The 25,505-nt window shown below is 43.5% G+C and overlaps 2 protein-coding genes across 5 annotated transcripts in view; one reads left to right on the forward strand and one right to left on the reverse strand.

Moving 5' to 3' along the window:
• c4 (complement component 4) overlaps positions 1-25,505 on the forward strand; it is a 94,201-nt gene that overhangs the window by 13,063 nt on the left and 55,633 nt on the right. The window lies entirely within an intron of this gene.
• LOC306997267 (NXPE family member 3-like) overlaps positions 4,365-25,505 on the reverse strand; it is a 55,272-nt gene continuing 34,131 nt past the window's right edge. For 2 of the 4 annotated variants that reach the window (XM_079610494.1, XM_079610495.1), the window contains exons 3-8: positions 12,198-12,590; positions 11,682-12,097; positions 11,515-11,591; positions 11,124-11,327; positions 10,705-11,042; positions 4,374-5,532 (exon numbers count right to left, since the gene is read on the reverse strand). In XM_079610494.1, coding sequence (XP_079466620.1) covers positions 5,341-5,532; positions 10,705-11,042; positions 11,124-11,327; positions 11,515-11,591; positions 11,682-12,097; positions 12,198-12,590 — 1,620 coding nt within the window. In that variant the 3' untranslated portion in view covers positions 4,374-5,340. Of the gene's footprint in view, positions 5,533-10,704; positions 11,043-11,123; positions 11,328-11,514; positions 11,592-11,681; positions 12,098-12,197; positions 12,591-25,505 lie in introns of all 4 variants that reach the window. The other 2 variants (XR_013797336.1, XM_079610496.1) reach the window with 2 other exon arrangements.

Consider the following 25,505-nt stretch of genomic DNA (forward strand, 5'->3'; position numbering starts at 1 on the left):
GGCTGGCCTCTTCGGTGGAGCGGTTGAAGATTTTGCCCAACAGTTTTCAACTGCCCAGAAGCAGACTGAGGCTATAAAACATATTCTGCCCCGACGGCCCGCTGCTGCCTCCACCCAGCCGTCGGCTCAGACGCCTCAGCCTGCTCGCCGCCGAGGGGGCCCTCCCGCGGCTCCCGCCCCTCCCGCACGGCCCCAGCAGCAGCCTTCACCCGGGCCGCGTCGTGGAGGAAGCTGCAGGAAGGCGCCACAGCTCTCTCCAGCCCCGCGCCCCGCTAAACGCCAGGCCAAGCGGCGCTCCTGAGATGGGCTGCTCAGAGATGGCGACCAGTTCTTTGCAGGAGATGGTAGTAGGACCACTCCTTCCCCCGGTGGAGGGCCGGGGGAGAATCTTTTGTTCTCCACTCCCCGCTGCTCACCCACGGGTGGGCAGCACCCTAATGTGGTTAAAGAAAGAACTGATATCCCCATCTCTGAGCCCCCAGAAAGGGATGACAGTGCGCGCCGCCCACGGGCCTCGCCACTCTCATCCCCTTCTGTTGCCAGAGCACGCCCCCGTGGAACGCTGGTCCTTCCCTGGCCCACTCTGGCAGGACGCGGCTAATGACCGTGCCCCCACACCGGGCCGCTATGCCACCCACGTCCGGGCCGGTCATTCCACTTCGCTGCACCCCCGGGGGGACGTCTGTCGTTCGCATGACCCCGCTGGCACAGTCCTTGGGAGCCTGGTTAGAGCTTCCCAACCTGTTCCGCTGGCTCGCGCGAACCATCAGGCTCGGCTATGCCATTCAGTTCGCGTGGTCTCCTCCCCGCTTTAGAGGAGTCCGCTTCACTATGGTCGGTGGCAATGCCCCTGTCATGAGAGCGGAGGTCGCCACCCTGCTGGCGAAGGGTGCGATCGAGACTGTCCCTCCAGCCACAATGAGGTCCGGCTTCTACAGCCCCTACTTTATTGTCCCCAAGAAGACCGGTGGGTTACGGCCAATCCTGGATCTGCGCGTCTTGAACCGTTCCCTTCACAGGCTTCCGTTCAAGATGCTCACAGCGAAGCGCATTTTCGAATGTGTGCAGCCACAGGATTGGTTTGCAGCGATCGACCTGAAGGACGCCTACTTTCATGTCTCCATTCTTACCTAGAATATCAAAATCGACTGCTGGCGGTAGATCCTTTTCCTATTTAGCACCAAAACTTTGGAACAGTCTTCCTAACATTGTCCGGGAAGCAGACACACTCTGTCAGTTCAAATCTAGACTAAAAACACATCTCTTCGGCCTAGCATTCACATAACACATTATAGACTTCTATAATTCAATGTTAGGCTGCATAGTTTAGAACAGCCGGGACCGGGAACACTTCCCATAAATCCTGATGTACTTGGTACATCATAAGAAGGATGGCGTCTACGCTATAGTCTCTCTGTCTATCCCGAGTTTTACCGCTGTCTACTGGAACCAGGCCGTATCCAGATCTGATGAAGGACCAGCGCCAGGACATGACGACGCCGCTGACCTGAAGTGTCAACCAGTCTCTCCTCCTCTCCACTCCGACTTCAACCAACCGGAACTAGACTAATACTCTGATTCATTCTGAACTTCTGTCCTGTAATGCTCCTGAATCATAATCATACACTGTTCACTCATTGGCCAGAGGAGAACTGGCCCCCGACTAAGCCTGGGTTCTGCCAAGTTTTTTTTCTCCATTCTGTTTTGGTTCCTTGCCGCTGTTGCCTTGCCTTCTGGCTTGCTTAGTTGGGGACATTTAATATTCAACAATATTATAGATCTGCCTTAAAGGTGGACGATGATGAAATTGTTTTTTGTATTGTTTTCATGTTATCACTGTGAAGCTGCTTTGATACAATCTGTATTGTAAAAAGCGCTATATAAATAAAGGTGACTTGACTTGACTTCTTCCTCGACACAGACCGTTCTTGCGGTTAGCTTTCGAGGGGCAGGCATACCAGTACGTGGTTCTCCCATTCGGGCTGGCCCTGTCTCCTTGCGTCTTCACGAAGGTCGTCGAGGCAGCCCTTGTGCCGCTACGGCAACACGGGGTTCGCATCCTGAATTATCTCGACCACTGGCTAATCCTAGCTCACTCTCGGGACCAGGTTTGCGAACACAGGGACCTGGTACTCCGGCACCTTGCCCGTCTGGGCCTTCGGGTCAACTGGGAGAAGAGCAAACTTTGCCCCTTGCAGAGGATCTCTTTTCTCGGAAATGAGATGGAAAACTCTTTTCTATGGAAAACGACTCGGTCGCCATGTGCGCGCAGCTTACGAGCGAGCGCGCGCAGTCACTGCTGACTTGTCTGAGACAAATCGAGGGCAAGAGTGCGTTTCCACTGAAACTTTTTCAGAGGCTCCTGGGGCATATGGCATCTGCAGCCGCGGCAACGCCGCTCGGATTGCTTCATATGAGACCACTTCAGCACTGGCTTCGCGATCGAGTCCCGAGGTGGGCATGGCACCAGGGCACGTTCCGAGTACCAGTTACTCCGACCTGCCGTCAGACCTTCACCCCGTGGACGAACCTCAGCTTTCTACGGGCCAGAGTGCCCTTAGAACGAGTTTCCATGCATGTTGTTGTCTCAACGGATGCCTCCTCCACGGGCTGGGGCGCCATGTGCAATGGACATGCTGCCGGAGGCTCCTGGACAGGATCCCACCGCCTATGGCATGTCAATTGCCTCGAGTTGCTGGCAGTACGTCTCGATCTGCACCGCTTCCATGCGCTGCTCAAAAACCAGCACGTACTAGTCCGATCAGACAATACCGCGACAGTAGCGTACATCAACCGACAAGGTGGTCTACGCTCCCGCCGTATGTCGCAACCCCGCCCGCCACCTCCTCTTATGGAGTCAGAAGCATCTGAGGTCGCTTTGAGCCATTTATATTCCGGGAGACCTGAACTGTGCAGCCGACGAGCTCTCACGGCTTCAGCCTCTTCCTGGAGAATGAAGACTCTATCCCCAGACGGTTCAGCTGATTTGGGATCAGTTCGGGGACGCACAGGTAGACCTGTTTGCCTCCCACGACTCATCCCACTGCGCCCAGTTTTACTCCCTGACTGAGGGCACGCTCGGCACGGACGCACTGGCGCACAGCTGGCCATGGGGCCTCCGCAAGTATGCGTTTCCCCCAGTGAGCCTTCTTGCACAGACCCTGTGCAAGATCAGGGAGGACGAGGAGCAGGTCATATTGGTTGCATCGCACTGGCCCACCCGAACCTGGTTCTCCGAACTTGTACTCCTCGCGACAGCACCTCCCTGGCCTATTCCTCTGAGGAAGGACCTCCTTTCTCAGGGACGGGCCACCCTTTGGCACCCTCGTCCCGATCTCTGAAACCTTCACGTGTGGCTCCTGGACGGGACGAGGCAGGGTCGAGTACCCTACCACCAGCGGTGGTGGCTACCATCACTTCCGCTAGAGCGTCGTCCACTAAATATGCCTACGCATTGAAGTGGAACCTCTTCGTCTCTTGGTGCTCTTCTCACTCAGAAGACCCCAGATCATGCCCGATCAGTGTTGTGCTTTCCTTCCTGCAGGATGGGTTGGAGCGAATACTGTCTCCCTCCATCCTGAAAGTGTATGTTGCCGCTATCGCCGCACATCACGACGCAGTCGAAGGTAAGTCGGTGGGAAAGCACGACCTGGTCATCAGGTTCCTGAGAGGCGCTCCTGGTTGCATTGGCCTCCATCAAGAGGGTTCCAGTGAATGGAAAAAGAGAGAGGGTAATGAGTGTGTGTGTGTGTGTGTGTGTGTGTGTGTGTGTGTGTGAGAGTGAGTGAGTGAGTGAGTGAGTGAGAGAGGGTAATAAGAGTGTGTGTGTGTGTGTGTGTGTGTGTGTGTGTGTGTGTGTGTGAGTGAGTGAGAGAGAGAGAAATGAGAGGGTGTGTCAGTGAATGGAAAATGAGAGAGGGTAATGAGAGGTTGTGTGTGTGTGTGTGTGTGTGTGTGTGTGTGTGTGGTAACTGCCGCCGAAAACGCAGAAAAAGATGTGTAATGTGCAGCTAAGAATACTCTACATAATGTGCTTAATAACAACTCTGAAGGGAACCCTGAAAGAAGATCTGCAAATCTGGCAAAATATACATACAACAATGGCGCACATATGACCCGGCGTCTCACCTGGTAGACAACCATGGTACAATGTTTTCAATAACTTTGGCTACTCCTGTAAAGTTATTGCCCTCATTTTTGGTAGTTTAGGCCATGTGCATAAGTTGTGATTTGCGGACTACATAAGAGCAAGGCCAAAAAACTGACAAGATATTGTTCTGTATCAGCAGTAATTGGTAGCCTCTATATATGGAGGCGTAGGTGCCACCTTTACCCTTAATGTGCATAATGGACTGAGAGAGAGAGAGATTTTTAAACACCTTTAATTACAATAAACAATCCATCCATAGCCAACATTTAAATCAAACATCAATCACTAAAAAAAAAACAAATTTTGTTTTAAATAAGAAAAAATAATTCATCATTAACAATTTTGCACAGTATCCCTTTACAACACCACATTATTTCAAACTTTACAAGGTCATCCATTGCTTTATAATAATTAAAATCTATTAGGATTCTAGATTTCACAGAATTACCAAACACAGCTTCTAAACTATTACATACACCTTGATCAACTTTCTCCTTTCTTGTAATGTAAATTGCCATCTTCCCCTGGCCCAAAATAAAGTTAAACACCTGACATTGATACTTGCGGCTCTGAGAATATTTGAAACCACAAATAAACGTCTTCATTGTAAAACACTCATTAAAACATTTAAAAATGTTGTTTAAAACAATAAATAAAGGTTTCAACCTTGAACACTGAGAGAGAGAGAAAGAGAAGAGAGAGAGAGAGAGAGAGAGAGAGAGAGAGAGAGAGAGAGAGAGAGAGAGAGAGAGAGAAGAAGTGCCCATGTTAGTAAACAATTAATGCCCATGCTAACAATGCCCATGTTAGTAAACAATTAAAAAAAACTTGTAATACATTTTTTGTTTGTCTTGATGCAAGTAATCAACTCAGTAATTTTCATGGTGATATCTAAAGGTTAAAAGTTTTACCCTATTCACAAAAAAAGAAATGGATAGGCTATATTTGGGTCTTTTTCTAAACTTTCCCCTAATGGGATTCTTCTGTTTGTTTGTTTTTTCTTACAAAGAAAAAGAGAAGAAGAAGACCATTCTAAACCATTCTTTAAAAAGTTTATTGTAGTAGAGAATTCAAGCAGTGGTTTATAATTGGACAATTTAATTACAACTCAGGGAAGTCAAACAGGATTTCAGTTGTTATTGAACTGTTATTGAACAAAAAAATTGCCAAGATGATTTAATTTAAATTCACTAAGGGCAAATAAAAGAGAGTAAAATGTCAATCTCATTTTTAATGATGATAGGGCCAGGATGAATGTTCTCTTTGCTGTAGTGACATGCGGTCATTTGCCACACATCTATAATATAAACACCGACGTCCTGAAAAGCCCAGCGTAGAATTCTGTCCAACTGTAGAGAGTACCAGTCACTGCCAAAAATATCCTATCATAAAGACAGAGAAACACAAAATCATCCATAAACTTGTCAGCACAGAGTGCCTTAATTATTTGAACACTTAAGCCGCGTTTCCACCGCGGGAGCTTTCCCCAGGAACTAGGAACTTTGGGCTGGTACTCGGTGTGTTTACACCGCAGGAACCAGGGTCTAAATGAAGTTCCAGGTAAATATTTCCCCCTCAGAAAGTCCCTGCTGGCGAGGTAGTACTTTTTCAAAGTTCAGGAACTTTCGGGGGTGGGACTTGTGCGCTGAACGTGCTGATTGGTTGTATTCACGCCGCATATTGACTGGAGGACTCCACGCAGCATTCTATTTTAACCGGCATTTTAAAAAATCTATTGCGGTTCGTGGCTTCATGCATTAAGAGTTGTCTGTCTGCAAATATGGAATTTAATTATTAAAAAAACACTGGACCGACGACGAGGTTCAGGCTTTATTACGCGTATTTGTGTAACAGGACATTTTCTGCGCGTTCGTCCCAGCCATCTCACATTCAATGTCCGCAATACATCACAAACAACTGCAGCACAGTTTGAATCTCCTCCATACTTGTTATAAATGTGGCGCTCAAAACTAATTACTGTCCGTCGCAGACTGGGAGGAGCAGTCGCGCGCAGTTTATAATCTTCCCGGTACTTTAGACCGCGGTGTAAACGCAGAAAGTAACCGGTCTGGGGCAAAAAAAGTTCCGGGAAAAAAGTTCCTGGGACAAATTGTTCCGGGTAATTTCGGTGGAAACGCGGCTTTAGGTACTCTATAGACCTTTATCACAGTCCACGTATTGTCACATAAGTTACAGATTAGTAGCGTAATTGATTTTCCACCTGCATTATTGTCAATGGACGGTTGCTAATTTTGTCAAGAAAATTAAACTAGCAATTTGACAATTAACGTCAATATTTCAAATGGTTTATTTATCCTTACACAATACCCTACCATGTGTGCAATCTTCCATTAGAGATAAAAAATATAAGAGATATAGAGATAGTGTCAGGGTTCTGTCACTTCTGTCTAGTCTATTTCTTGGTTTTGTGACAGAGCCCTGACACTCCTGTTTTGTCTTGTTTCATGTGTTTTCATGTCTTGTGCTGTGTAGCAGCTTGTGTTTCACACTAGCTGTGTGCTTTCATGTTGTCTTGTTTTGTGTGAACACGTGGCTTATGAGTGTTCTCATTGGCTGCGTGTTCATGTCTCGTTTTGTGTGAGCACATACTGGTGATTTTGTGCTGTTTTTTTGTCATGTTTGGTGTGAGCACATGGCTTGTCATGTGTTTCCTTGTGCCAGGTGGCCTCCTGTTGATTGCCTAGCCAGCCCCTCCCATAGATATTATATAGAGACTAGATGCCCTATTGGCCGCTGGGCACCGAGAAATACGGCCGCCATCTTAAACCGGTCGTACTCCTAGTTTCGTTGCTTAGCAGCAGTTAGATTCCAGAACACTGTGGAGCATTTCCTGTTCTAATCGGCGGACCAGCGCAAATAGGGCCCGGGATTACTTTTCACAAGTAAATTTTAACATTACCGTACGTTTGGTTGTATTTTGTGAATAGAATATTACCAGATAATTGAGGAGGAGCAAGGATCTTTGATATTACTGGACTGAAATCGTAGCCAGCTAACGTTAGCTAGGCTGTGTTTACTGCATCACTCGGCATGGAGAGGTGGGGTAACGTTAAAGTAATAATTACAAGAGCTTCTCGGTTATCAGATACAAGCATTCAACGGCCCTGTAGTATAAACATATATAAATATAGGTTATTTGTGTTTGCGCATGTGATATCAGGAAGCAATGTAACGTTAATAACGTTAACGTTAAGTTACCTGTGTAATACACACATGACGGCGTCGGCGATGCGCAAATCGAGTGTGAGAGAGAGAGAGAGAGAGAGAGAGAGAGAGAGAGAGAGAGAGTGTGTGTGTGTGTGTGTGTGTGTGTGTGTGTGTGTGTGTGTGTTTGTGTGTCACAAATCATTATTGTTTCTTCAACTTATTAAAATATCTTACTTTACTGCAACTCTGTTTCTGCTTCTTTATCATATTTATAGTGTGTGATTCATAAAATACCGGTACCTTATATCCTACATCACATATTATGATTTTGGACGTCTGGTCACTTTATATCTTATATCAGAATATTATATTACTGTTAAGCCTACTATGAAAATTAAAATATGCCGAACCATGTGTCCTGTATCATAGCTACATGAATGAAATTTGCATTAAAAAACCCCGCATGAAAATCAGTTCAGTATTCAGTGAGTTATGATTAATTAAATGCGCTGACAGCTCATTGCACCTGCCATACAGAATACACTGAGTGGAGCGGGTGACCGGTTTAAGATGGCGGCCCCACGGCTCGACCGCGCTAGTAGGCAAGTAGCGTCGATAGGGCGTCTATCTATATGATGTCTATGGCCCCTCCCATCTTGTTACCTGATTATTGATTAATTTGCCCCACCTGTCCTCCCTCCTCATTACCTGCTTTGTTTGCTCTCCCTATTTATTCTCTGTGTGTTTTCAGTCCTGTGCTGTTTCGTTGTCGTATGTACACTGTGTGTTTCCCTGCTGCAGTCAAGTTAAGCCAAGTCTGTCTTGTTTTCCCTAGTGGTGGGCAGATCGAGGCTTCGTGAAGCAATGAAACAGTTGAACCAGAGAATGTCTAATAAGGGGAGAAGGTTCACTCTCGCTACACTTCCGGCTTCTGACTGGTTGCAGTTCCACTCTGATTCCATATGAGGGCGCTCACAGGACGAGTGCAGAATGAATGGTGGACTATGGAGCTATACCCCTCAAAATCCACTTTTCTCAAGATATAATTTTTTGTCTAGTAATTTGAATGTTGTATTCGAAAGGAGATGCAAAGAAATTGCTTATTGCTGGGTGTTAGATTTTTTAGAGTCACTTATTTGCTTTAAAAAGTCTTTCAAAATGTCAATGACGTCATACACATCGTGCGACCAGAGATACTGCTTTACGGCAATCCTTCAGTCACTTTGGTGTTTTCGCGCTCTGCACTTTCTTTTCTCTCGAGGCATCGCCAGCATAGCTGACACAGGTAAACACACGTGTTAGAAGAGTTTCTGCTAGAATACATTCTGTTCCCGCTTCGGATGCCATGATGCCATCAAGCGGTATCTCTGGTCGTAACCAGTCATTCACTGACCAATCAGCGTTCGTTAGCAGAATGCTAGCGTGTTATGGGCAACAACAACTCAACCTGTAAGAAATCGAAAGGACATAAGTACTCGTTCATTCAATTTTCGACCTATAACCCATGTTGAACTTGCCAAACCTACAATCAAATCTGAGATTTCTCAACGGCAATCGGGTGAAAGAGACAAATTTAGCCGTCTAGCCCCATAGACTCCCATTCATTTTGCACTCGGGCGATCGCCCCCAGTGGAACTCTGGTGGAACTACAACAAAAAATTCGGTACAATAGGACTTAATAGGGAGTGAACAGGCTCTCCGTAGACGGGCTCTGGTTGAACCAAATGGGCCATATTGTTTCGAGGCTTCGATTCAATCCGACACCCGTCTCAACGGTGACACCTAGTGGTCATTTGTAGGTGTTGATCTGAAACAACCTCGTCGAGCCATTAAAAAATGTGTTGTTTTTTTATTATTGTATTTTTCTAATATGTGAAGCTTGTAGTCTATAGGCTCCTCACTGTGCATAATGTTATTTTGGTCCTGCAAAATGAATATTAATAAAATAAAATAAATCAAGCCACAATGTCTCACTTTTTTTTTAGAGATTTTTATTCAAAAATATAAATTTTTCTGCTGTGGAAGGACTTAGCCGCCTACTTTTTTTTTTTTTACAGATAATTTCTCCAGCCTTTGAAAAAATCATCTCACAAGGGACAATTGTTGCTGGCATGCAAATATATTTTTTAGCTAGGACATACAAATGAGGAAAGATTACTGCTCTCTCTTTCCAGTAAGTTAGTGAATCATGAAATAGATAATCTATCTATATATGTATCTATTTATTAATCTAACTATATATATATATATGTATCTATTAATGTGTCATTGTATAGCCTACTCTGTCTGTAGGCTATAGCCTATCAGTTGTGTTGTGTGAATTTAAATGTAAGCCTAAATAGCCTATAACTAATCAAATCGCACTATGTCACTATATCACCAAAGATCCGCTATCTCAAAATCAAACTCTCACAAAAACCCACGAGGTCAATATGCGTTGATTTCACTTTTATACAGATGTGCGATTGTGTGGTCTGTTCCCGAAGCTGTCAATCAAACGCTGATTCGGCGGATCACACCTGATGAAACACTTGTGAAACACTTCGAGGCTTCGTTTGGCCATAGTCACGTGACATGGGTGTTTTGAATCACGCTTCGGATCAGTGTTTCGAAACATCTGCGCTTCGGGATCTCGCAAAGCTTCGGAACGACTGTTTCGCGTCAGCCATCCCTAGTTTTCCCCCTCGGGTAGTGTTTGTAGTCGGTTTTGTTTTATGTTTTATTATTAAAAGCCCATCAACTCTGCACTTGATTCCTAGCTCCTTTCACCACCCAAGCCCTGACAGATATACCGGTAAGTTATTGCTGGAGGAATAACCGAAATACCCTACAATACAATGATGCTATCATTGCATCCAAACCTGGAGAAAATGGCTCGTTTAAGATAACAAAACCAACTACTTTTGAATAAAAAAATAGAAATGGAATGCAGGAAATGTTCCTTTATTTGATCTTAAATTTGATCCAGAATTTAATTATTGTATTAGAAAGTGCAAGAAAACAATGCAATTAATGTTTTATGGGATGTCGTGTATAGCATTGCCCAATTATCTAATTCTAATGGTCTTTCATGTGATATGTTTTTGTATTCTATTCTTGCATTTACTTAAAATAAAAAGTTAATCAGACTCTGAAGTATTGCACATAGAAATACAGTAGGCTTGTGCATAACATTAGTTAGGAATTAGGAATAACATTAGACCATTTTTCTTTTTTTATCATACCCAATTAATGATAGTAAACTGAAGTTGATGTGAAGCTGAAGTATGAAATATCTGTGATTAACTGTACATCAATAAATCACAACAATGCTGTGCCACAGGTACTGCCATTGATACAGGCTACAGCGTCTGCTTTTGAAGTGTGATGAAGGCCTATAACGTTACCTTATAGCCAGTGTTGACAGTCTTGATTATAACAGTTGTATCAGGTGCACGCTGTAACAATGCTAGAACAGCTTTGCGAATCCTCAACACTCTATGGGTGAAGAAATCCAGAGGGTACGTGGTGAAATGGGGTCCCAGATTGAACATAATGACTGTGTGGGGTCCTCCAGCCAGGTCATCGATCTCATTACTGATGTAGTGCAGATCAGCAAATGCTGTTTTCATAGTGCGCAAAGGTACACTGTGAGCCCTCCAGTGTAAGTCAATGTTGTTATCCACGTCCACTGCTATGAGCGGTCCTGACTGATATTGACCATGCAGGTTCATCTGCTTCAGGGCTGAAAAACAGACCCACAATTAATGCATCTATGCACTGTATAAATAATTGTAATTAACAAATAAGCAACTATTTATCTCACTTGGTATTGCTTTCACAAAGAACTCAAACCACTGTCTCATAGTAGAGTCTCCCATCATGTAGATGTTTTTGTCTTTCAGACACTCAGTTGTCGTTTGGGTTGTAAAATGGCGGGTGCTACAGACGAAAGAGGTCCACACATCATTCAAGTAAAAGCCAGCTGGAACTGGAGTGTGTAAACCAGGGTGACATTTCTCTGTAACATCTGCAGGACGAGTAAATGCAAGTTCTGTGTCAAAGGTATATGTTTTTAAAAAATTGCCAAAACTGGAGATTTTGTTTGACTTGCATTGTCTAAATGTCAGAAAATGTATTATGTGCAACACATTTCCCAGCATATTCGCCTCCTTGTACTGAATTATTCTGCTGGGTTAAACCATTGACCAACGTACCAATAGTTTCATTTCCCTCGGAATGAAAAATGTTGATGATCCTTTTATCTCCATTGATACCTTTGTTAGTTTGCGTCCTGCCAAAGAGAACATGTTTGTCATACTGTCTTCCATCAATGCATCAAATATATCAAACAAACAGTCAAACAAGAGTTCTTTAATCTCACATAAGCATTTTCTCATCATTAGTCAGGCGGTTTCTATAACCACCCATAGAGTGGTACACAAGGGCACTGCATGGCAGCGATTTGGGCCTCCGACAGCGCCATGTATCTCCGGTACGGGCATCGTTGTATTCACAGCAGCAGTCTTCTGTTCCCATATGCTCTAGTCCATTGTTCTCCCACTTTACATTACACGTCACTGTTTCACTCAGCCTTGTCTTATTTGGTCCTGGTCCCTCATAATATCCATTAAAGAAAACTCTGTCAGAGTCAGTATCTCTGTGATGCTTCAGGACCTGCACAGCTTCACTGGAGTGAATTAGACGCACAGCCACCTGTGCCTCGCCGACCCACGGCAAGAGGAAACGTACAGAGTAGGAGCCATTGAGCAGGTCCACCACCTCCCCAAAAACACTGGCCTGTGATAGAAGTACATTCTCAGTACAATTCTCTCTGACGCAGGGAGATAAATAAATCGGGCAAGTAATTTTAGTTAATCTAATGTGTACAATAACTGACCTTAGTTTTAGACCAGAATAGCTTGGCTTGAAAAAAGTCGCCTCCATAACTCTTGGATTTGTTGTCAAAATCCTTTGCGTGCACCGTAACATTAAGCTCCTCACCAATTTGATAGCTCTCTTTAAGGTTCTGAATGATGAATTTGGTGTAGCCTGGACTAGTACTCATGGACATATTTGTGATTGTTCTGTCAGGCCCGGGCCAGTAAACATCCTTCTGTAACCTGGAGTAGTCGTCTAAATTGATTCCTTTTTCAGAGTCAAATGAGCTTGACTCTTCTGAACTGAGTACTGAACGAGAAGTGGAGTTTGAATATGTTCCTGCAAAGTGCAGAGACAAAAAGCTGGGTGGAGGGTGTTTCTTCCTTTCATTGCCTGTATAAGACCATACAACCTAAAAATACAAAGATTGTTATTACCAGTAATCAAAAGTTTTGCATTTGTATGAATCATGCTTGTTGATTATTAAACAAAAAACATCTAAGGTTATGTATATATTCCGGTTCCCTGAGTAGGGAATGAGACAATGCGTCATAGGCATAGCGTTAACGCTATGGGAACACCATCAGGTGCGACCTGTGTCTGATGTGTGGAACACGGCAATTGATTGACAGATGGCAGTTCTAGAAAAATGGTTCTAAACAGTACAACATTATGGTTATTTGGCTTGTAACAATAGCAGAACCCTTTTGGTGCTAAATAGAACCCTTTTATAAGTTATTATTAATATTTTAGTTTGATTAAAACTTGTATATTAATTTCTGTATATTATAAATGTATATTTTATATCTATTATATATATATATTGTTTTTATATTGTGTTTTATATTATATAATATATATATATATTATATCTTTCTGCCTAGTCTTATAATATCGTGTAGCCTCTATTTGGGTTTCACATTAAAAAAAGCATGTTGTGTCAATTAGGGACTTTTATTACTTTATTGAAATGGAAAATTGTAGACAAAAAGACAGTGCTCTAAAAAACAGTTATTAGCTTAATATAAATGATAATTGACATTGAATATGATATGTGTCATGCTCATGATCACCAGTTGAAGTGCCCTGCATATCCACCAGAATGCACCCCTCTCCAGACCCTTGCTTTCCCTCCCTTGACTATTGCCTGTACGTACTCATTATGCCAAATTACTTCCAGCTGTTACTGTTGGAGAACTTCCCTTGTCTCATGTAAAAGTCTGAATGCTGTAATGCTAAGCAGAAAATGGGTCACAAGGATAAGAGAATGGAAAAGTAGCCACAAAAAAAAAGCACGCTGCACGCTTCGGGTCGTGTGTGTGTGTGTTCGCATAGAAAAACATACAGAATAAAGCTCTCTTTCACGTCTTCACTCTTATTCAGATCTATCCATATGGTATGTCTGCTCTTCTCTTTCTCCCAGACGTTTACATTTTTTAAACGAGTTGAGACATGCATCAAGCGCATGCCATCAGTGCTGACTGGATCACATTTAACTGACAAAATAACATTGAATCTAGTTACATTTCATTTTCCCCAAAATAACTTGCGATAAGTATGATATTCCATCATGTAGGCAAAGTCAACTGTGATTACAAGGTGTTTGGTTTCATTTCTTTGACATGTGCTATGTGTAGGCTGTGCGTAGACACGATCTAGCTCGTAGTCAGACCGGCTAATTGTAGCCCACTTATAGTCAAAACTGATTAATTTATTTTTTTCTGGGCAGGCAACGCATTCGATGTCCCTTACGAAAAATAAGTTTATTCAAGTGTGCAATTAGTATACTTATTTTAAACTAAAAATAAGAAAGTATACTTTCAGTCTACTTTTTATATACTTCTCAGAAATATACTTTATGTACAGTACTTCTCAGAAATATACTTCAAATTGCACTTAAGTATACTTGACTTATACTAACAGAAAAGTCTAAGTATATTTGGCCTATACTTGTTGATCAAGATATACTTAAAAGTATAATTAAGTATTCTAAGTATTCTTGGCTTGTACTTGTGTTTTTTATGATTGAGTAGCTTATTAAAAAAACATATTACACACTGTCTTATAAACTAACATGTTCAAGTTTATAGTAACAAGCTTTCACGGTGGAATAGCTTATAGAGTAAATAAAATAAGCATGGAACTGAACCTGATCTTGTACACAGCGATAATAATTACTCTTCTTTAGTAATTCAGTCTACATTTTATATACTTCTCAGAAATATACTTAAAATTACACTTAAGTGTACTTGACTTATACTGAGAGAAAAGTCCAAGTATAATTGGCCTGTACTTGTGCTCAATCTTTTGATCGAGATATACTTAAAAGGATAATTAAGTATTCAAAGTAAACTTGGCTTGTAGTTGTTTGAACTCTTCTGATCGACTAGCATAATAAATATATATATATATTTTTTTTTACATAGTTTTTCATATGAGGGCGATGGACTCGATCTACTCCATCTGTGTTTTGATCATCGTTCTGAATCTGATCAAGGCGTAGTCTTTGACAAAAATGAGATTTTCTCAACATGTTTGTTTAAAATGTTGCCTTTCTTTATGAAACTTACCAACATTCAAGTGTTGATAAAAAAGGTTGCATGAAGCTAATAAAATGTTTTTAAACGTAAAGGACCGTTAAAGGTATTTTTCAAGTATAAAATATTACATTTGAACCGTAGGCTAGTAGCCTATAGGCCTACTGCAAGTGCAAAAATAATATATAAATAGTAAACTATAAGTATAATGTTATGTTCACTTAAAGAAAACTTGCAGTAGCCTATAAAACTACTAAACTAGTAGTTTACTGAGAGTACACTAAAATAAAACTTGCAAGTATACGTGCAGTATTTAACTACTAAACTAGTTTACTGAGAGTAGCCGTGTCAAGTAACGTACATACAAATACTTCGTTACATTACTTAAAATTTTGGTATACTTTACTGGAGTAATTATTTTTCAGCCGATTTTTTACTTCTACTCCTTACAATTTCACGCAATTATCTGTACTTTCTACTCCTTACATTTTAAAAATAGCCTCGTTACTCCTATTTCATTTTTGCTTGTTTTCATTCCGGCTTGTCGTCGTTAAAAAAATTGGCAATAGATCTGAGTCCCGCCTCCTGAACACACATCGCTAAACTGATTAACCCTATTTAAATACTTTAAGTATTTAAAAAATAATTTAAATGGATAATACCACCTGTGTGCCTACTGTTTGTCTGATGAATGCACAATCTCTGAACAAAAAGGTTTCAATAAGCGCCACCTGCTTGCAATAGCTGTAAATGTAAGCACAACCAAAGCTCACATTGTTTTCCAAAGACATATATTGATTACAATGGTCTGTATCTTAAACCTGCATTGATTGCTTACCTCCACTGTAACTGATTTCCCAACACAATTGTTAATGCGTTGATGTTAAAGCTAGAATGTCCACTAATGTGTTCAAAAGACGAGTGGAGAAAAACAAGGCAATTATATTTGTATCTAAATTTTCATAATGTGCAATTTAAATATATTACTATTATATATATAACTATTATATATATAACTATATATATATATATATATATATATATATATATATATTAGGGCTGTCAAAAGATTAATCGTGATTAATCGCATCCAAAATAAAAGTTTGTGTTTACATAATATATGTGTGTGTACTGTGTATAATTATTTATATATATAAAAACACACACAATCATGTATATATGTAAGAAAAATTGGTTATATTTATATATAAAATATTTATATATAATATTAATTATATAAATGTATATACATTATATAAATGCAAATATTTCTTAAATATATACATGAATGTGTGTGTATTTATATAATAATTATACACAGTACACACACATATATTATGCAAACACAAACTTTTATTTTGGATGCGATTAATCACGATTAATCTTCTGACAGCCCTAATATATATATATATATATATATATATATATATATATATATATATATATATATATACTATTATATAACTTCTATTAAAAAAAGGACAAAATAGGCTGAATAAGCTGATGTAAAATAACTGATAGCATGTAAAATGGTGGTAGCCTAGTTAGTATATGAACGGTACACCCCCTAAGCTCACAGAAATGGTTAGACCCAAGTCTTCAGCAGCCACTGACCCGTTCAAACTGTTTTAACGCGTATTTTATGTGTATTTCATGAGTTAAATACGCATATTTCACGCGTATTTCACGTGCGAATTTGTCACACGTAATTAACACGTGTTTTACACTACACGTAAAATTCGCGCATATTTGGCCCTCTTGGCCTTCCATCCATACACGCCACACATCCATTTTCTCACGCAGGAAAAAATCGCGGAGCAAAGAGGACACTGACAACGAGTCACGACAGACTAGACGGAGCAGGTTACTTTGATATAACATAAATTATCAGCTCTCCGATTCTATCAAATTTATTACGCAATTCAAACAATAATACAATTTTGGCGCTTGTAGCCTAAATGTGACGTGATAGATCTCTGTAGCACCTCAGTTCAAGCGGCACATGACCTGATCAACTCTTACTCTTACTAGTAAATAAACCCGAACTTACCGAAATGTATGCCTCGGATCAATCAGTGTTTTTCAACCGCGGTAAGAAGTCAATAAAACAGGTAAATGGTAAATGTAAATGGACTGCAAAACAGGTAGGCTACAACAATGTCACATAAGTTACATTTACATCAGGAAAGCAATTTAATGACCATTTATAGGCTGGAAAAATTAGCTATAGAGTTTTGTTAAATATGTCCACTATATTAGGCTACATATATTTTTGCTTATATCATTAAAATATTGTGACGTCGTGCACTTTCCCAGAGAAACAGACAGGAGACGAGGATCCGGTTTATAAGCACCAAAACGGCTGAGGTTTATTTCCTGAACGTGTACAACCTAAAACACGGGTATCAGGAGGTGTCCTAACTGTTCCCAAAAACAGAGATGTCTCCCCTCTCACTTTTCTCTCCCCCTCTCAGATTCATCTCAAAAACCGCCCGCCTCTCCCTAAGCCCCTCCCCCTTAACCATTTCCCTCCCGGACACCTCCCCCCAACAATAAGTGAATCAAGTAAGCATATTTATAACAGAGAATAAACAGCGTCAGCGCCACATTGCCCCCTCCTCAAGTTTCCTCGTCCCCGAGGAAGGTGAAATCCATGAAATGCCGGGGCACCCGAAGTGCCTCTCTGGGCCGAAGTCGTGATCCCATCCTCGCTCTTGGGGTCTGTTGCGGCTCACTGGCAGGTAGTCTAGGCCTCAAGGGGGTAGTCGACCGGTACTCCACCTCTGGGGTGATACGTTGGCTTCCATTGCGATGTTTGCTGCCGTTCGAACGATGATCAGTGCTCATGGTGCGATCTTCAGGCGCCCCCAACCCAGACCGCCCCAGAAGAACTCCAGACCCTCCCGGCGCTGCGTCTCCAGCTCCTCCGAGAGTATCCAGAGTGCCCCCAGGAGCCTGGGTCAAAAGGTCACCCTCTTCACAGCCCGCTGAAGTTCCCCACCCCTTGTCCGACGCTGCGTCTCCAGCTCCTCCGTCCGCAGGGTGGGTCGCCCCAGCGGTCTGCCATTGTCCTCTGCTCTTGAAGGGTTGCCGTTCTCCCAAATATGGAGCCATCCTGTCCCGGTGTAACACCACAGCTTGTCCCCCAGGCCTCTTCCGCACACGATAAACAGACTCTCCCAGCCTCTTCACAACGTAACAGGGTCCTACCCAGGCAGAATCCAGCTTAGGTGAACGTCCCTTTTTCCTCTTCGGACTAAAGACCCATACCAGCTCCCCATCATTAAAATCACGTCCTGTACAATGATGGTCATATGCCCGTTTTTGGCGTATACCCGCCTGCAAAGCCTGACGACGAGCAAACTCATGGGCTGACTGCAGCCGGTCCTGTAGCTGATGGGCATACTCCAACCCGGACGGGGCCTTTGGTGCATCTGGTGGTTGACCCATCAGCAGGGTGGTTGACCCATCAGCAGGGAGGATGGGGTTCGCAATTCTCTGCCCAGCATGAGGAGAGCTGGCGTACATCCGGTGGTCTCCTGCACCGCACTCCGACTTGCAAGCAAGACCATCGGCAACTGAAGATCCCAGTCCTTTTGATCCTGGCTCACACACAAGGCTAGCTGAGTGGCCAGTGTTCGATTGTACCTCTCTACTAACCCATCACTCTGAGGGTGTAGGGGAGTTGTCCTTGTCTTCCGGATACCCAACTGCCGACAGAACTCAGAGAACACGTGTGACTCAAAGTTCCTCCCCTGATCCGTATGCATCTCAGAGGGAACCCCAAAGCGAGCAAACAGACCTTCCAAAAGGACGTCCGCCACTGTCCCCGCCTCCTGGTTGGGAACAGCATAGGCCTCTGGCCATTTTGTAAAGTAGTCCATTGCGACTACCACAAATCGATTTCCTCGAGGGGTCTGTGGAAACGGTCCTAGGACATCTACGGCCACACGATCCATGGGACAGCCTACCAGCCGTTGTTGTAGCAGGGCATGAGACCGGCCCGTCGGACCTTTTTTAGCAGTGCAGGCATCACACCGACGACAGAATGACTCCACATCCCTACGGCAGGTGTGCCAATAGAACTCTTGCCGAACTTGTTTTAATGTTTTGTTTACTCCAAAATGTCCTACCCCCGGTTGTCCATGCATTGCTTCCAGAACCGAGCGGTGACAGGACTTAGGCACTACTGTCTGCCACCTGGTTACGCCTGTCACAGGTTCCACGAATCCTCTCTGCAGCAATCCCAAGTTCAATGCCAGGCCATCCCGCATAGACCACAACCCCCTCACCACTGGTCCAAAAGCCATGACCTCTTCCCACGTAGGCCTCCTCCCGGCTTCCACCCAGTCGATAACTACTTGGAGCTCGGGGTCCTTGCGCTGCTCAGCGGCCCATGCTACATTTGAATCAGGCAGCACTGCACAACAAGACGCCTCCATCCCCGTCTCCGGTTTCGTGTCAGCCGGTCCCTGCATCACATATCCAGCCAGTCGCTCACATTGTGGGCAGGATGCCATACAGGTGCGTCTTGACAACCCATCCGCATTCTGGTGATTTTCTCCCTTGCGATGCTGAATGGTGAACTGGAACTCCTGCAGGCGTTCTATCCACCGTGCCACCTGTCCCTCTGGCTCCCGGAAAGACAACAACCAACGTAGGGAAGCATGATCTGTTCGGATCACGAAATGAAGACCGCAGACGTGATGTCTGAAATGGCTCACTGCCTCCACCACGGCTAAGAGTTCTCGTCGGGTCACACAGTAATTACGCTCCGCCCTGTTGAAGGCCCGACTATAGTAGGCAATCACTCTCTCTCCCTTTTCCCCCTCCTGGGAGAGAACCGCACCCAGACCTACATTGCTGGCGTCTGTATCCAGGATGAATGGCAATCTAGGGTCTGGGGTGGCCAAGACGGGCGTATGACACAAAGCCTCCTTCAGGCTTTCAAAAGCCTGCTGCTGTTCTTGACCCCACTGGAACCGCTGTGATTTCTTTGTCAACTCATGGAGGGGAGCAGCAACAGTGGCGAACCCAGGGACGAATTTCCGGTAATACGACGCTAGTCCTAGGAAAGCTCGCAACTGCCTAAGGCTGCACGGGACCGGCCAATCGCGAACAGCTGCTGTCTTCTGGTCATCAGTGGCCACCCCTGCCGTGCTCACATAATGGCCCAAGAAGGTCACGGCTTTCTGCATCAACTGGCACTTCTCCGGGTGCAATTTCAGGCCAGCCTGGGCTATTCTGGTCATGACTAAATCGAGAGCACTCAAGGCCGATTCAAAGTCTTTTCCATGCACTAAAATGTCGTCTAAATAAACCAGACACACCTCTCTCGGAATACCCTGGAGTACCCGCTCCATCAGCCGCTCAAAGGTTGCCGGAGCGTTGCACAGACCAAAGGGCATAGTCTTGAACTGCCAGAGGCCTGTCCCTGTCGTGAAGGCAGTCTTTGGTCTTGCATCAGCACTGAGAGGGACCTGCCAATACCCGCTACGCAGATCTAGTGAAGAGAACCACCTGGACCCAGTGATCCGATCCAGAGACTCATCAACCCGCGGAAGCGGGTAGGAGTCCTTGACAGTCACTTCATTCAAGCGTCTGAAGTCGACACAGAAACGCCAGCCACCGTCCTTCTTGGGGACCAATACCACCGGCGAGGCCCACGGGCTTTCCGATGGCTCTATAATTCCCGAAGCTTTCATCTCTTCTAGGCAGTGATCTGCAGCCGACTGCCTTATGGGAGGTAACCGCCGCGCACGTTGCCGGATGGGTGGTGCATCCCCTGTGTTTATACAATGTTGTACCAACTTCGTCTGCCCGACATCACTGGCTGAGGCAGCAAAGAGGTTATCATGGCGTTTCATCACTCGCCATAATTTCTGCTTCTGCAGTTCTTCCAAACCCTCACTACTTCTCTCCCAAACAGCTTTTGCTGCTTGCACCAAAACTGGGCTCTCCTCAACTTGACTGCAGTTCCCACCATCAGAGACGGCTGGGGGTGGAATGGTGGGAAGCCCGACTGCAGAGCCAGACCATGGTGTCTCTACAGACTGTGACGTTGGTGACAAAATTGAAGAGTTTGAACCCGGGACTCCCTGTGCTTGTGAGCCAGGATTCAGACGACCCACGTAGCGCGACTGAGGACCCATCCATATAGAATTAAAGTGAATTGGCACCGAACATTTTCCAGCTAGCTTTAGGGTCGCTGCCCTCAAGTCCAAAACCGCAGCTGCCTGGTGTAGGAAATCGATACCCAGGAGACAATATTCTGGAATCTCAGCGGCCCAAACCCACATAACTGTACTGTGTCCCTCCACACAGATTTCCGCCTCACAACGGCCCATCAAAGTTGCTTTCTCACCCATGACAGTGACCAGGGGAAAACGAGCTGGCTGAAGGACCCTCCTTGTCAAGAATTTAGGATGAATAATGGTGACTGTAGAGCCAGTATCCAACAAGGCCCGCACTAGTTGTCCATCCACTTTGGCCTCAATTCGGCAGCACTCTACTGGACTAACCAACGCAACAGACGATCCACAGGGAGGTTCTGAAATGGCTGATGGGCCGAGAGCACCTCCCTCTACTCCGGCCCCTGTCCATTTCCCGACGGCATAGTGGACCCAGCCACATCCAGGGTCGCACATTCCCGGCGCAAATGACCTGTTTTTCCACAGCGCCAACAAATCATAGGTTCCCTCTCGGACAAATTCACCTTAACCGTTTGCGGGTGAGTCTGTTCCCCGGAACATGCAGCAAAAACTCTGGGGCGGCCAACATTATTGTTGCTTAACGTTCCGCTGAGCCGTTCATCCAATATCCCCTCTATAACCTGCGCTTGATCAAGGGCTTCGTCAAAGTTAGATGGCTGAGCTATTCGTACTTGCTGTCGCAACCGATCTGGGGTCAATCCCCGTACAAACGCGTCCAGAACCAATGCATCCCTCACGCTTTCGCTGAACGTTGGGTAGCTGCGATGGGCTAAGTGTCGCAGGTCAGCCATAAACACACCCAAGGGTTCTTTTGGTTGACGAATCCGCTCCTGAAACTGCTGCCGTAAGGCCAGCGGGGGTGTAATGTCCCCAAAGCGGCGAGACAAAGCCTGATGCAACGCGTGAACACTATACACCTGACTTCCCTGGACATCCAGCAGTACCTGTTGTGCATCGCCATCTAAAGCCGCTGCGAGTTGGCCCACTCTCTCGGCTTCGTCCCAGCCATTAGCCTCGGCCACCAGCTCAAACTTCTTCCGGAACGCCTCATAAGAAGAATGACCATCATAGCGCCCCAATTTCAGACAGCTACGGGTTTTACAAGACCCCCGGTCAGGCATGAGTGTGACGGACTGCATTGGCCGGTTAGAAAAGGAGCAGCCAGTGGGTATGGGTTCTCTGGCTGGAGATTCTAAGGGCCAGCGAGGAGAGGTTGCTGATAAGGTTGGACACATGTCCCACACTGGCTGAGTTTCCATTGTTTGTCTCCTATTACTCATTATTGGTAAGTCAGAGTGCTTGTGGACACAGCTCATTTGGTGGGGGAAGTTATATGGCAGTGCAGTTGGCCACTGAACGTTGTAAGAGGGAGCGATTGAATAAGGTTATTCATCTGTTCTGGTAAAACAAATGGATTAGCTCGGCTACCAACGGCGCTGTATCTCTCTCCAAAAATCCCCTCTTTGACATGCATATGGCTCGTTTGGGGATAATTATAACTGTAGCTTGAATCTTCAGGATTGAAAGAAAGGGCTTCATCCGCCTTGACCCATATACAGCATCTCTGTTTACCAGCTTCTCTCTCCGCAATCCGCGATACAGACCGGATGTTTTGATCCTCGCTGATTTCCGTTTCCGGGTCAGCCGACCGGCCGCGCCCGCGACCTCCCGCGATCGGAGTGCTCGCGATGAAATCATGTTCACCAAAAGCACGAGACATGCTAAAACAGGGTGCGGGGGTCTGTGGTCTAGCTTTAAGTGAATATTCTTGATCACATTCGTTCAGCAAAAGCGGCAGAAAAGGATTATTGGGCGATAGTGTGCTAATCAGCTCATTTCTTCCGTCTCGTAACGTTAGATGCTTTCCCTCGGGATTACGCTCATCCCGCCCATGCCGGGGCTCTCCCCTGTTCTGCTCTAACTTCTCAGCGGATAATTGAAGCGATCTTACCGGCTTATTCTCCATCGTCTTCTGGGAATCACGAGTAGAAAGCTGTGGTTTTAATGTCCCACTTCTGACACCAGTGTGACGTCGTGCACTTTCCCAGAGAAACAGACAGGAGACGAGGATCCGGTTTATAAGCACCAAAACGGCTGAGGTTTATTTCCTGAACGTGTACAACCTAAAACACGGGTATCAGGAGGTGTCCTAACTGTTCCCAAAAACAGAGATGTCTCCCCTCTCACTTTTCTCTCCCCCTCTCAGATTCATCTCAAAAACCGCCCGCCTTTCCCTAAGCCCCTCCCCCTTAACCATTTCCCTCCCGGACACCTCCCCCCAACAATAAGTGAATCAAGTAAGCATATTTATAACAGAGAATAAACAGCGTCAGCGCCACAATATTATAAAGTTGTTATTGTAATAAAGAACGCATTATATTTTATTTAAGTTGCTATTTTTAACCTTTAATAAAAATAGGCTAGGGCTCTATGTTTTCAGCATTAGTGATTTATTTTTTAACATGTATCTACTGTAACTAATAATTATCAAAATGAATCGATATTGAATCAAGATGTCAAGCAATAATAAATACAGTAACCTGCCAGCAATTGTAACCATGCAGCTAAACATTGTAACATGTTGTCAGGAAACTTAATAAAATTAATTCCGATAATAAAATTATCACAATCACAACTTATTGTGATGCAAGTTTTTTCTCTCCCACATACAGAAATGTGGGAGAAATGTTCTCCCTTTTTTTCTCCCATTCACCCCCACCCCCAATGAAAGCCAAAAATATTTTACTCTTTTCTTTAGATAGCATTTCCTCACTAAAGCTCTCACCGTTGCCAAAGTCCATCATTGATTATTTTGAACTATAATATTGAATTTTACTGAACAATGGCTTGTTACATACAGAGAGAGAGAGAGAGAGAGAGAGAGAGAGAGAGAGAGAGAGAGAGAGAGAGAGAGAGAGAGAGAGAGAGAGAGAGAGAGAGAGAGAGAGAAGAAGAATGTTAACAATGTTAACAATGCCCATGTTAACAAACAATTAAAAAAAACTTGTAATACATGTTTTGTTTGTCTTGATGCAAGTAATCAACTCTTAAAACAGTAGCCTACAGGTGAATAGTCCATGCAAATAGCTCAAATGTGCATCAAAACCTTTAACAGAACACACACACACACACACACACACACACACAAAAACAGTACAGGAACGTATTAGTCTATATACACACTTCAGGTTAACTGCGTGATGTCAGTGCAGTTATAGATATGTCCCCAAATGAGTTTTTGTCTCATTATATTTATATCATAATATGTTGTTATATTAGAATGTCACATGAGCAAGAGTGCCGTTTTCCTGTGCACAATTGTAAATGTGCTATTTATTTTATACAACAGTTAAATTAACAATAAAGTTAACATTGTGTGTTACTTTTTATATTGTCAATATTGTTTGTTTCCGCCTTTATTTCGCCGACGAGAATTTCATAATGAAACTAGTCCAACAGACAGCGATTATTTTTTTTAACTGAAATCCGCGTTCTGAACGAATAATTTGATTCAATGAATGAATCGGCCGTTTGAACAAATCTGTTGAATAAATGACTCCAACAACTCGCTTATTAAGACAGTGACTTACCGCCACCTACTGGCGGGTTTAGTTTCATATTTAAAGTACCCTTTAATTAAAATGTTAAAATTATAAATCATTTCATATATAAATATTGAATAGCTTTATTTATGCAATTGCAAATTAAGTGTAAATATAGTAATGCCAGTTCGGATGCCGCTTCTGTGTCACCTCTGCACTGCAAGGATGGATTTTTATTTAATTATTTCATTTGACAGTGGTACTGTGTTATTCTAATAGAATTTAATTTGAATGTTAGAATTTGACATAAAATGTGATTCATACCTCTAAATACGTTTAGAAATAATTTCCATATTTAGGTGAAAATGCCCCTGGAAATAAATTTAAGGTGGCAAATATTGCCCCCTAATAAAAAATAATAATTTCAGTCACTACTGTAAACTGACCACTGCATAGAATAAATATGAATATCTTCGTGAGTCTGCTATCAACAATGTAAATGTAAACAACAGGCCTAAACCAGCCATGGTACCAGTACAAAATCAGTAAAATATCATCTAATTTTTATCAACAAAACTTTGAAAATATCGAGATATATTTTTGTTAATATTGCACACCCCTAATGTACGGTATTAATTTTGATTTCCTCAGGTCTTAAAAAGGTCTTAAAAAGCCTTAAATTTGACTTTAAAAAATGTGCGTAGTGTATAATGGCCAGAGACTCCAATTTTTTTAGCTTCAGACTATGATTCCATCCAGTCGGAGGATATGATATTTTGAGCCGATTTAAAAACACATTTTTAGTGTATGAGTATGACGCGTCACTACTGAAACCGGAAATCATAATACGTTTACCAAGAAAGGAAATCAAGGGCGCGAAATCACAAAGTTTGAGAAGAAAATGAAGACGTACAAGACCATGGTAAACTAAATGGTAAGTAAACTAAAAATAACAAAAGTAAACTAAAATTTCTTTAAATTAAATGAAAATGTATTGATATTAATAATTGTTTAAGAAGAATAACATTATATTGGC

The sequence above is a fragment of the Phoxinus phoxinus genome (genome assembly GCF_949152265.1).
Source record: "Phoxinus phoxinus genome assembly, chromosome: 4".
Lineage (NCBI taxonomy): Eukaryota > Metazoa > Chordata > Actinopteri > Cypriniformes > Leuciscidae > Phoxinus > Phoxinus phoxinus.